The 12,961-nt window shown below is 38.4% G+C and overlaps 1 protein-coding gene across 1 annotated transcript in view; it reads right to left on the reverse strand.

The window, feature by feature from the left end:
- LOC122790850 overlaps positions 1–12,961 on the reverse strand; it is a 183,190-nt gene that overhangs the window by 14,352 nt on the left and 155,877 nt on the right. The window contains exon 4 of the mRNA XM_044058496.1: positions 2,174–2,284. Within this exon, the coding sequence (XP_043914431.1) occupies positions 2,174–2,284 (111 nt within the window). The remainder of the gene's footprint in view (positions 1–2,173; positions 2,285–12,961) is intronic.

Consider the following 12,961-nt stretch of genomic DNA (forward strand, 5'->3'; position numbering starts at 1 on the left):
GGATTGTGTATGATATAAGTTTTGTAAGCATGTTGAGGCTTTGATAAAGTAGTATTGTGTTGTTAAATTTGAAGGGAGGTGTGAGGAGATGGATTATAGGGGGAGGGAGTAGGAAGAAGATTGTGATGAAGGGGAGGGGTGTAATTGGTAGGGAGGAAGTAGGAGTGGTTAGTAGAGTATAAGAGTAGATGCACTGGGGGTGGGTGGAATTTGGGGGTAGGGTAGGGGAACGGAGTGAGCCTGCAGGGCGAATGGAGCGGGAAGAAACAAGAGAAGGAAGATGCAGCCAGAAAAGCAATCAGTGAAATGCAAAGTCATGTGATTGGTCATGTGATTTCTTGGTTATATAAGGAGGGGTTTTACTCTTTGAATTTGTCTGAAGAAGTTCATCTGATTTGAGTGAGCAAAAGTGCTCACAGATAAAAGTTTTGGTTTGTCTTTGGAGCTGTGGCCATTTGTTACTTATTTTATTAGTGCTTTATTTGTTGTTTTTTTGCTGTACTAGAAAACTTGACAGAACAAATTAGTTGGAAACACCTTTTAAAATTATTTTCATGTTCTACATTCATTGTGCAACTGAAAGCTTGAAAATATGAAAGAGAATATTTTATGTCAAGTGCAACTGTGCAAATGTTATTTTGCTGCCAGATGATCAGACATGTAATGTAGCAAGAAATTTTCATGGTGTTCTCATGTTCTGGTTTTTAATTGTTTCTCCTTGAATGGTTTGCAAACATGTGCATGTTTGTGTCTTGATATATCAGGGTACTTTTCAGAGCATTTCAGGTAAAAATGTCCTTTAAAATGATTCTGTTGTCCTATGTTCTTTTTGTAGATAAAAGCTTTTTATTGTGGCACTGAAAAACAAGTGGGAATGTATCAGGTAAAACAGTTTGCTTCACATGGGTGTTGTGTTGCCAGATGTAAAGTTATCTGTAGCTTTTATGAGTCACCTGGGCAAGACATAGCTCAAATGTGCACATGGCAGTGTTATGGCTCTTATATGTAATTGGGGGTGGAGAGTCAGTTGCCTAAAGGATTTGTTTTTTTTTTCTTACTTAAATAATTATTTTCCATGTATGGTTTGTTTCTCTGTGATACTCCAGTTGTTTATTGCAATTTGTCAAGCAGTTTACGGTTAATATAGTAAAACTAGCTTATTCAGTGAATTTATAACTTTTTTGTTTGCATTTTATATCTTTAAATGACTAACATTTTTTTTTTGTTGTTGCTCACTGGGACCACTCCTGCTTGTATGACTGTCACAAGCAGAATCCTGTAGTATGTGCAGCTCTAGTCTAAATTACTCCTCCTGGTATAATGATTAGCTCTCAGTAGGGGGCAGGGATTGGGGCTGCCTAATAATCTGAGCCAACCTACAAAATGACTGAGCCATGGACATCAGAGTCATAGTGGGCTGATCAGTCAAGGCTAAGGTCACTCATGATTAAGAGTTTAGCTACCACATTACCCATATCCCATTGCAGTATAATCTGCAGATGTTCCAGCACATTTTGGTGTGGTGCGGCATAGATGCAGATGACTTTGAGTGAATTGTATCAGTCACTGGAGATGTGTACTATGCTAGCCTTTTCACAGCTTATGTTTGTGAGCTGACATAGATCCTAGGTCTTGTTTGTGTTTTTCGATACTGCATTGGTGATCAACATAGGTATACTGTCATTGTTACATATATCTTTACCACTAGGGCTTCAAACATTTGTATCACACAGTCCTGTTCATGGTGCCATTGCAAAATCAGCCAACATTTATGTAACATGAGCTTTTATAAATAGGAGGTACTGTAGTGCTGAGCACACTATGTTTATAATAACGCTGATTATACTGTACTGATAGCATTTGCTAAAATTTACTAAGATTCTCAATAAAGCAAAACTAGAAAGGATTTTTGTGAACATATAGATGACCACTTTTGGATCTAATTGTGCTGCTACAAAAGCTGAGTTATTTTTAAGGATAAGTAAATGTTTTATGGACCTACATTTGAATATATTCACAAAGAAGGAATTGTAGCACAGTACATCTCCAGTTTTCACACCAGTATGACTTATAGTAGTTTGTTTTTATGAACATCAGCTCTTAATAATTGGAGTCTATGTCTATGCATGCTAGTAAGCAATTAGTACTTCATGTAACATAAATGTGTACTTACCAGTAACGAATACACTGTAGTAGAATTCAAACTGAGTGTATTCCCAATAATCAAGCATGGTCATAACATTAGGAATGAGAAATCGGACCTGCAATGCTGTACTTGAATTTCCTAGAAGAGAAAGAGAAAGAGAGAAAAAAGAATTTAGAAATTCTGCCTGGGGAAACAGGGATCATTATGTTCTGAGACAAGTATCTTATTTATCACTGCAGTTTTAGACAACATACATTTGTCTTTACTGTTTCATTTAGTACAGCAGTAAATACAGCAAAATATGCCTGATGATCTTTTACAGACAACTAGTGAACTGTCTGCTCAACAGGAGCACAGGAAAATAACTTTTCTTGGGTGGCGTACGCCAGGGAACTTTGTTGGCTAGGCTTACTTAGGCCCTTGGGCTGATAGCCTAGTTCCTACCTATGAACTTATACTGTTGTTTCCCTCACCAAAAATATAAAACACAACAGGGAAAACTCCTGTTAGTTATTATTATTATTTCTCCTTTGACATATTTCTAAACATCTCCACAAAGGTCAGATAAAGAAAATCACCATATACTACTTCCACGTTCACATTTTCTGTAAATTTAAAGGTGGGATATCATGGCATTCTAATAATAAGTGGTAATGGTATGCAATATATGAGATGCCGTTTCTCATTTTAAGCACCATATTAAGTGTTTTCCCTGTTGTAGCATGATATGGAACCACCACAACTTTTAACAGCAGATTATGACTTCTTGGTTCACCTAGTTACCCAATTTACTTATCAAACTAGTGTATTTCTCCCATATTGAGCAAGAACTACCTTATGCTTGCTCCATTTATTATTTGGTACCAGTGTTACCAGTGAAACCATAAACACTTAAGAAAGATTGTTTTTTGCTTCTATCAAAAACTCTGTAAAAATAATTATTTTATGACATCTCAACTGAAATATCCATGTTGTTTCTTAAGTTGCATCTTCATGTTCTTCCTTGTTTGTTTCTTCTAAATAATGTTAACCTCTTGAACTCTACTGATCCATTTAAAGGTACCTGCACAGTTTTTGTCATTACCTGAGCTCTCATGGGACCATTTTATCAAAAAGTATCCATGTGCTCTGAGAGTGTCTAACCTCAGTGCATGGTTTTTAAGGGGGTAAGGGGGGGACAGGCCCCCCTGCTCCCAAGGCTGCTGTTTAATGGTCTTTTTTGCTTGTTTTTGATTTAATACTCTCTCACCAGAACAGGCTTTAAACACTGTACCTTACCCCATTTAAATCAATTGATAGTTGGACTTAGAGTCACCATTCATACTGAATAATTCTGTAGAGACTTTGGCTGTTCAGTTGCTAATTAATCAAAAAGTATTTGCTCTGGACTAGTCAGCCATGCGGAGCTTCTCAACTACTTGTGTGTAACTTTCTTCATGACTACTTGTAATACATAACTTGGAGTAGAAAATGGGGAGTGTTCTTTGATATGGAGGTGTGTGGGGGCAATTCACCACAGAAAATAAAGGTATTGAACGTTCTGTTCATTGAGATGGCTCTTATTGGCTGGTCTTCCTCAAGACATTCATCTGCTGATCTAGATCAATCCACCCTGTAGTACAGAATGCAACTCAGCCACTATGTTGATAATTGTGATATTCAGAATCTCAGGGCTGTTAGTTTGTGCTCAATGTGCACCATTTTGGAATGAATGGTGCCCAACACAGCAGTACTAGGTACTGTTTGTTTCAAAAGCAATTCATAATCTAAGGATGGCTCCTGTGGGGCAGGATGTTGGGGGGGTGTTTCCAGGTTACAAACTCGACAACCTAAATACTAATGATTAAGCCCGCATGCTCAAATCTTGTAACATCGACAAACACACAAAATAAATAGTACACTTGTTTTTGCAAGGGGCAAGCCCTCCTGCAACCCCCCAATGTGGGGGTCCTGCAGCACCCACACTCTCTCTGCGACATGTATATCCCAACTCCAATTTCACTCTGCAGTAGGGAAATGACAAGCTCCCTAATCCCCACTGTTCACAATCTCGCACAGTTCAGGTTCCAGTAAAAGAAACACTGCTTTCTTTCTTTTTGCTGGTTCAAGGTTACAAGATTTGAGCATGTGTGCTTCATCTTGTGCACTTCATGCATTTAGGTTGTCGAGTTTGTAACATTTTAGAACTCTGTACCTTATCACTATGCAGCATTTATGAGGTGTCCTACAGGGGGGTACAATTTGAGATTCAAAGAAACTTCCCCTTCCCATCAAAATCAGCTCTGCTACTGAAAGACTTCTTTATGCAGTCAGTCAGAACAATTATGATCACACCTCCAACCAAAAGTGATGTCATCTGACCCATTATTTCAAGGCTCTCTCATGACACCTCACTGGAGTCTGTTTATAGCATCACAGTTTACTATGTCTTCACAAAAATCTCAAATAATTTAGCCTTTTCTTTTCTACCCTACCTCATACATTTCTCAAAAAATGCATCTAGTTATATTTATTACCCCTCACACAGTTATTCTGTCTCTCTCTCTTTGGCTACTGGTCCTGTTCCAGACAGGAAATATACTATTGACCATAGCTTCAATCCATAAAACATTCAGTCTTCCCTTTGCCAACCGCCTTATTACTGTTTTATCATCCTTAGTACAAATCCACAAAAATGACTATATTAACTAAATTCTTACAACACAAGTGCATAATCTTCCATTTTCTACATGGACTTGGCTTTAACACCTCCACTACAATGGACCTTGTAACCAACAAAGCTCACACAAAGATAGACAAGGACCTCTGACAGGTGCTATTTTTGTTAACCTAAATATAACTTTAACTTTGTTAGTATAGCTATCTACATAATCCATTTAACAGGCTTGGTTTTGCTCAGGATGTATACAAGTGGCTCTCTGACTACCTTAATAATAGGCCTTGCCAAATTAAACTCTGAAGCTCCCTTTCACTCCCTTTTTTTTCTGCATATGATAGCAGTCAGGGTCCATTCTTGGCCTCATCCTTTAATCTCTGTTTATCAACTCCTTGCCATCAGACCATGATCAAAGCGCTGTGATATCCAAGAGAAACAATTTTCTTCTAGTGCAGGTCTCATGCAATAGTAATACACCACAAAACCACCTCCAGGCAAACTTTTTCAGCATTTATGACTGGTTACCTGCCAGCAAACGAACTACCATTATGTCAAAAACCAAAAGCATAGTGTTTAGAATCCCTCAGAAGCTATCCAGTAAATGGATTCTTATGATATGTGATTTTGTTTGATATGCTGTCTCCCAAGTCAATTCAGGTCTATATTAAATTATCGAATGAAACGAATGTCGAACAACAAGATTATTGAAAGTGCCGTTCATCGAGTTCTGGTTTGTGGGATTGGGATGCAGTGAAGATCAGGAATTTTGCCCTTTCCTCACTGTAGTGCAATCTCGGAGTTGGTATATATAATTAAGGGGGTGGGGGGCACCCCCCCCCACAAAACAAAGTAATGTGAATGGCACTTTCGATATTTTGGCCGCTTGACATTCGTTCCATTCGATAATTTAACATAGACCCGTCAATTCATATAAATATCTAGCTAGGAGTAAAAATAAACTCTCTTTTTCCTGTTAGTCTACACAGCAGTATCACAAATAAAGTCAGACCTTTTTTGTAGAATCTCTGTTTCTCTCACCCCAAATACAAGGTTTTCAATAATCAAAAATAATATTTACAGAAAAACTAAATTTTGTCTCTTGCGAATTACTTTGGGTCACTCTACAAATACCAACAAGCTGCAAATATCTGTCCATAAAATATGCCACTTTTCATAAATCTCTGACTTCAGAATACATCACTGTGTGATCTGTTCACTGCCATTAACACCCTTCCAATACAACTCAGTTCATCACTTCTGTTTGCAATGACATTTATAAACTCCTCTTTCTGAGCTTGTGTATTCCCTTTAGATTGCTGTTAAGCAGAACAAGTAACCTCAAACTCCTTCTGAAATACTGCCTTTGCTAATATCGGCCTTCAACACCCACCTTTCACTCTCTGTCTTTCCGTTAGAGAGGAAACATTCAATAAGTTATTTCAACCTTTTTGGAACTCCTTACCTAAATATGTCAGAAACAGACCAGACTTAACCATCTTCAGAACTGCCCTAAAATCCTGTAGAACTCCATACGATGCATATATTTCAACCGTTTACTCCAGGTATATTTTCACGTTTATTATGGATTTTATTTTCCTTTCCATTTGTGTGCTCTTCTCCAACATAGTTATTTTCATAGATCTTAATTTACATTTTTTTATATTCAAATTAAGCTACCATATTTCTAAATATATTTTAAATGTTAATCTTCCTTTTTATGTTTTCTCCACCCCTCACCCACTCTGTGTTCGAATCCCATTTAAAATATTATCATCTTTAAAAAGAATATTATTTGATACCTTATGTCATGCAGCTGATGACAAAGACCTGACCTACAATAATATCCTCAAGACTGCAATAGAAATTCTTCTTTCTTCATGTTAGACTCCATAGAATAGTGTCCACTGTCCCTTACAGCCCAGTAAAGAGTTTATCCACTCAGAAAAACTAATTCAATGTTTTCTAGCTTACTTACCCTTGTGGTACTGTTTTGTGCAGCAAATGTTTCATCCCTCATAGAAACTGCAACAAGTTTGTTTAACATGCTTACTGAAATGTTTGGAGCACCATGTGAAGCTACTCACCATGCACTATGAAGATTTAATTCACAAATCATCTCTGATTTTTATCTTGGTCATCCAGTCAAAAACTTGGTTAGAGTCATTTGATCTGACCTATTTACTACAAATCCATGGGTCTATATTAAAATCTTGAAGTCTGACAATATTGAATACGATATTGTCGTCACGAGAGTACTGAAAGCACACTACATTGAATGTTTAAACGGAAAATCTCCGTAGGGGGAGATTTCCATTTACTTAAATGTAGTGCATTTTTGGAGTTGGTATATTTAAGTAGGGGGGATGTCAGGGGTGCAGGGGAGCTTGCTTTAGTGATTTGAAGTTTTAAACCTTTGAGATTATAATACAGACCCATAATCCATACTTCCACAGGTTATGGGCCCCTCTGGCCTCTAGATACTCTGCATTATCTTCTTCTGAGAGTACTTAACTGTAAACAAAGTATTTTTATAATTCAGTCTGTCTCTCTTTTTTTGCTCAATCTGTACTTACTTGTAAAATAACTACCACTGTACTGCAGAATAGGAGATTAAAGAGGTTTAAAAGCAATAGAGGTATGTAAATTCTGCAAAACTGAATATTACAAATGCTTTCTACTATTACCTCAATAAATTCTCTTTTTTCTACACTTTGACAATTTACTTTTCCTGAAGTGTCAGGTATCAAAATAAGACACTGAGCATCAAAATGATGATCACAAGAAATCACTGTGGATGGGATTTCCAAATGTGACCCCAGTGATTCTTTGTTTTGGGGAATTTCTACTGTCTTCTTTTATTTGCTGCTGCAGAGTTGGTATATACAAGTTCAAGATAGTGGGGTGCTTGCTCCCTCCCTCACACTGAGGGTGAATGGGGGCTTGCCCTCCTGCAAAAAATTGCTTACAGTTTCTTTTTTCACACTTATGTGTTTTGAACATTAGTTTTCAGCATCGTGGAATGTCAGGTTTTTTTCCATTTAGGTTTCAGGAGTTAAACACCACATTCTGCATATTTTCTTTCCCAAAATGCCATCCTTAGCTCATCACAGCTTACTCATGTGAAAGGAATGTTAATTTTGTAAGTATATATATATATATATATATATATATATATATATATATATATATATTTTTTTAGATACACATTTATTTGTATATATATATGTGTGTGTATATATATATATATATATATATATATATTTTAGATACAGATTTATTTTGATATATATATATATATATATATATATATATATATATATATATATTTTTTTTAGATACAGATTTATTTTTATATATATGTATATATATTTTAGATACAGATTTATTTTTATATCTACATATATATATATATGTGTATATATATATATATATATATATATATATATATATATATATATATGTGTATATATACACTTCTTTTTAACATTAGAGCATCTTCACGTATTAATATAATAATGAAGTAGTCAGGATTCATGAGCTGTATGACTACTTTGTTATTATATTAATTCTGTTGCTTTGGTTGGTCTGGATTTACATCTCGGGTTTTTTGGCTTCTGTTTAGCATCTTCACATATCCCAGATTAATCATCACTAACATTAAATGGGTCCATGTCCCTATATGAACCAACAATAACTGTTGTTGAATTAATGTGCCTTTTGCTCCCAATACAGTCTTAAGTGAAAGAGATACCAGTTCTTCATTCTGCAATTTTATCGCTTAGCTTGTACTACATATTTGAGACAACATTATTCTGGAAGTCATGTCAGAAACATGGGTGGAAACTCCCAGATATGCTCAGAATTAGTCCAAAATGATACAAAAATCACTGAACCCACAGACATTGCCAACATACTGGCAGACAGGTTCAGCGCAAACTTCACCCCCCTCTCCCCCCCAAAGGAGAGATAACTATCCCAACTGAGAGTAGCCTCCCAGACATCTCAAATGCGCAGGTGAAAGCTGCTCTCTCTAAAGCTAAAAACACAGCATCAATGGGACCGGATGGGGTCCCCGGCTGTGTGCTACATGAACTCAATGAAGAACTAAACCCGCACATAAGGCAGCTGTTTAATCTTAGCCTCACCACAGGATATGTGCCCAAGGAGTGGCGGATGGCAACTGTGGTCCCACTCCACAAAGGCGGTGCCTCTACGGACCCTGGTAATTACTGCCCCATAAGCTTAACAAGCCTGGTCTGCAAAGCTATGGAGAGGATCATAATGGAACTCATAAACAAGGACATAGGGGACTTGCAGACCTTGGACCCAACCCAGTTTGGCTTTGTCAAGGGCAGATCTTGCCTTTTGAACTTGGTCGACTTCTTCGAAACAGTCACCAAGGCCATTGATGAGGGAAAGGCAGTCCATACAGCCTACCTTGACCTTGCAAAAGCTTTTGACACAATACCCCACTCGGGTATTATAGAGAAACTTACCAGCTTAAATGTAAACCCATATGTCACAAGATGGGTTGCAAACTGGCTAAAGGACAGAACCCACAGGGTTAGAGTTGCTGGAGCCATGTCAGACTCCAAGCCGGTTACAAGTGGAGTCCCACAGGGCTCAGTCCTTGGCCCCCTATTGTTCGGCATCTACTTCTCAGAAGTACAGGCAAACATAGGAGGACTATGGCTGACAAAGTTTGCGGATGACTGCAAACTGGGTGCCATAGTGGATAGTACATCGGACACAGGCATCCTTCAGAGGGGTCTCACGGAAACTGATAGCTGGTGCCAGAGCCATGGCCTGAAGTTAAACGCAAAAAAGTGTATAGTCATACCCTTCGGGAAAAACAAGGTAACCCCAAGCTACCATATAGGTGGCAACCCACTAAGCACAGAAGAGGTTATCAGGGACCTGGGGACCCAGGTTGACAGTGGCCTCTCGTTTGACGCTCATGTTGCTAAAGTGGTTCGAAAGACCTTCTACATTGCCCACCTGATCATGAAGGGATTCACATCCAGATCAAGTGAGGTCATTGTTCCCCTGTACTCTTCACTTATCAGACCAATGATCGAGTACAATGCCCCATTCGGGATGCATCTCACCCGACACCTGCAGCAATTGGAGAGACCCCAAAAGTTCCTCACCAAAAGGATAAAGGGACTCCAAAACCTGTCATATGCTGCCAGACTGAAGAAACTCCAACTCTATTCAGTTGCATACCGTCTGCTCAGAGGTGACCTGTGTCTGACATACAAGGCCATGACCAACCCGGAATTAATGGACATGCTCCACCTCAAAAAATCCAAATCCACCAAAACCACTAGAGCAAGAGACTTAAACCTTAGCACGGATATAAATAGGACGTGCTGGAGGGATAGATTTATCACCCAGAGACTCCCCATGCTGTGGAATAAAATCCCGGTCCATGTGAGGCAGAGCACCTCGCTGGCTCTGTTCAAGAGAAATCTTGACCGGTGGATGGGAGATCGTAGGTTTACCCCGGGAATCATCTCTGTGTCACTACTGGACAGAGGCACAACAAACTAATGGGCACAGTATTTCTAACATAAGGGGCGGCGTAAGCCACATAACTTTGGGCTAGGCTTATAAATGCCCTAGGGCAGTTAGCCTAGTATAAACCTATGAACCTATCAGTGAACATTCTCCCTTGAGAGCAATGTTCCTGCATGGGAAATCATAGCTGTTTGTACACCATCACTAGATATTATAGCTTAGCGAATTCCTGAGAAACTACATGTTATGCATCTGTAAAACAAATAGCATCAGCAGCATCCGATCCAGAGACTTAAACCTTCAACATAAATAGGACATGCTGGAGGGAAAGGTATGTTTCTCAGACACGCCACCTTCTTTGAACAGGCTTCCCATCAGTGTGAAGCAGAGTTCATCCCTGCACTTATTCAAGCAAAACTTGGATCAGTGGATGGGAAACTGTAGATATACCCTGGTATGACACCTATGTATTAGAGAGAGTAACCTTGTAAATGCTCGGTCACCCATGCCAAGTATATGAAATTTCACTGGGAACCATAGCTAGCATAGTATTCTACTATGATACTATGACAATTTCTCATGCCTGGCAAACTCATATTAAAACAGCTGACTGTTAGAAGTATTAGTGTGTTCACTGTGTTGGGATTGCAAAATTATATCAGGAATTGAATAAGGTAGATGTCAGCCTTTCTTTGGCCTGATCTTTCTTGATAAAGAGATGTTCCCTAAGAATGCACGTGTTATGATCTTAAAGCATGGCCATTAGTGGGATCTCAGCTAGATAAAACGACATAATGTGTACTTCAGTTAGTTCTTTTCCACAATGTAATGGGATCACACGAACTGTTCTGAATGACTATTTCACTGGTCACCCTTAGGCCTACTTTTGGCAATCCTAAACACAACCTTTTCGTTATTTGTTATTGATTACTAATGTTGATGTTATCTGAGCAGTGCTTTTTTCATTACTTCCAAAGAGAAAATGCTTAAATAAGCATTAGATTCCTGAAAAATACTTTTATTACAGTGTCTGTTATTGTTTTGGAGAGAATTGTTACTCTGGTAATCATAAGCATTGTGCAACAATGACTAACAAAAGCTACTAAAGAAATCACAAACAACATCGACAAAACATGGAAACTCTGGCTTAGTCTAACAACATGTATGACCTTATCCATTACAAACAGCTTTGTAACCAAGCTAAAAAACTAATTTCTAAAGATAAATAACACTCCTTTTGGAACCAGCAAATACATAGAACAAATAACTCCCATATTTTCTGGTGTTCTTGAACTCTGGCATGAAACCCAATCCCTGCCCACACCCCTGCAAGCCTCCAGAACAAACAGCAAGTATCTTTAACTCCTACTTTATTGACACCATCACCAATATTACAGCTACTTTTTCTCAACCTCTCCCTAATAATAACATCTCTACTCCCCCGTCTATCACAACATACTCTACCTCAGAGCTGTGCTTACACTCTTGATTTTTCACTCCATCCCCCACCAAATATTAACACCCCCCCTCCTAACGGCACCCAACAGATTTCTCAGCCTCAGTTTAATCTCTGTCCCATCCCTTCTTCTTGCAAAAAACTTCTTCAGAAACTAAAGCCCTGCTCTAACTCTGCTGACAGAATTCCAGCCAACTTTCTAAAAAAATCACAGCTGACTCCATGGCCTACCCCATTAGCAATCTGATAAACAGATCTGTCCTAGAATCTCATGTCCCTTGCTTCTGGAAAAAAGCTATAATCCTACCATCTCACAAAGGTGCTCCTCAACTGACATCTCGAATTTCTGTCCCATTGCTATTCTTTCCCCCATCTCTAAAATTCTTCAAAAGTGTCTAAAAACAACTCTTAGACTTCCTTCTAAAGAAGAAAATTCTCTCCCCCATACAGCACAGCTTCTGTCCAGGACACAGCACATCTACTGCACTAACATCCTTCTTAGACATAGTCAACAAAGCCAGTGACACTGGAAACATTGTATCAGCCTTGCTCTTGGACTTATCAAAGGCTTTGGATAACATCTCTCACCCTACCCTCCTTTCCCAGCTCTCTAGTATAGGTCTATCTCCCCAGTCACTTACCTGGTTCAAAAGCTACCTCTCTAACAGAAAGCATGCTGTGAAAAGGCAGAACTCCATTTCCCCCTACATTCACAACCTTAAAGGCCTACCCCATGGCTTAATATTAGGCACACTTTTGTTTAACATTTTTATCAACAATCTCCACCAAGCTATCCAGCAGGGCTCCCTACTCCAGTACACAAATGACTCCACTATAGTCTGCTCTGCTCACAACTCAGATATATTAAAGCAACACACCCAATCCACATTTTCTACTGTGTAAACTGAGCTTCACAAAAAATCACCTTTCTTTAAATCCCAAAAAGAGCAAACTTGTAATATTTACTCTCAAGAGAAATACTCCTATTAATAAAGCCAACTTCAATATACTCTCTCTTAACCACCAAAATCGACTTAGTGACCTCTACTAAATTGTTAGGTGTAATAATTGATGAAAACCTTAAATCCGATCTTCACATTCAAAACAACATTAACAAGACTCCAAAAAACTTGGGCTTCTCTATAGATACAAGTTCCTCTCCCTTCCTTCCAAACAAACATTA

This window comes from Protopterus annectens, chromosome 16.part0 (genome assembly GCF_019279795.1).
Source record: "Protopterus annectens isolate FY-2018-M chromosome 16.part0, PAN1.0, whole genome shotgun sequence".
Taxonomy (NCBI): Eukaryota; Metazoa; Chordata; order Ceratodontiformes; family Protopteridae; genus Protopterus; species Protopterus annectens.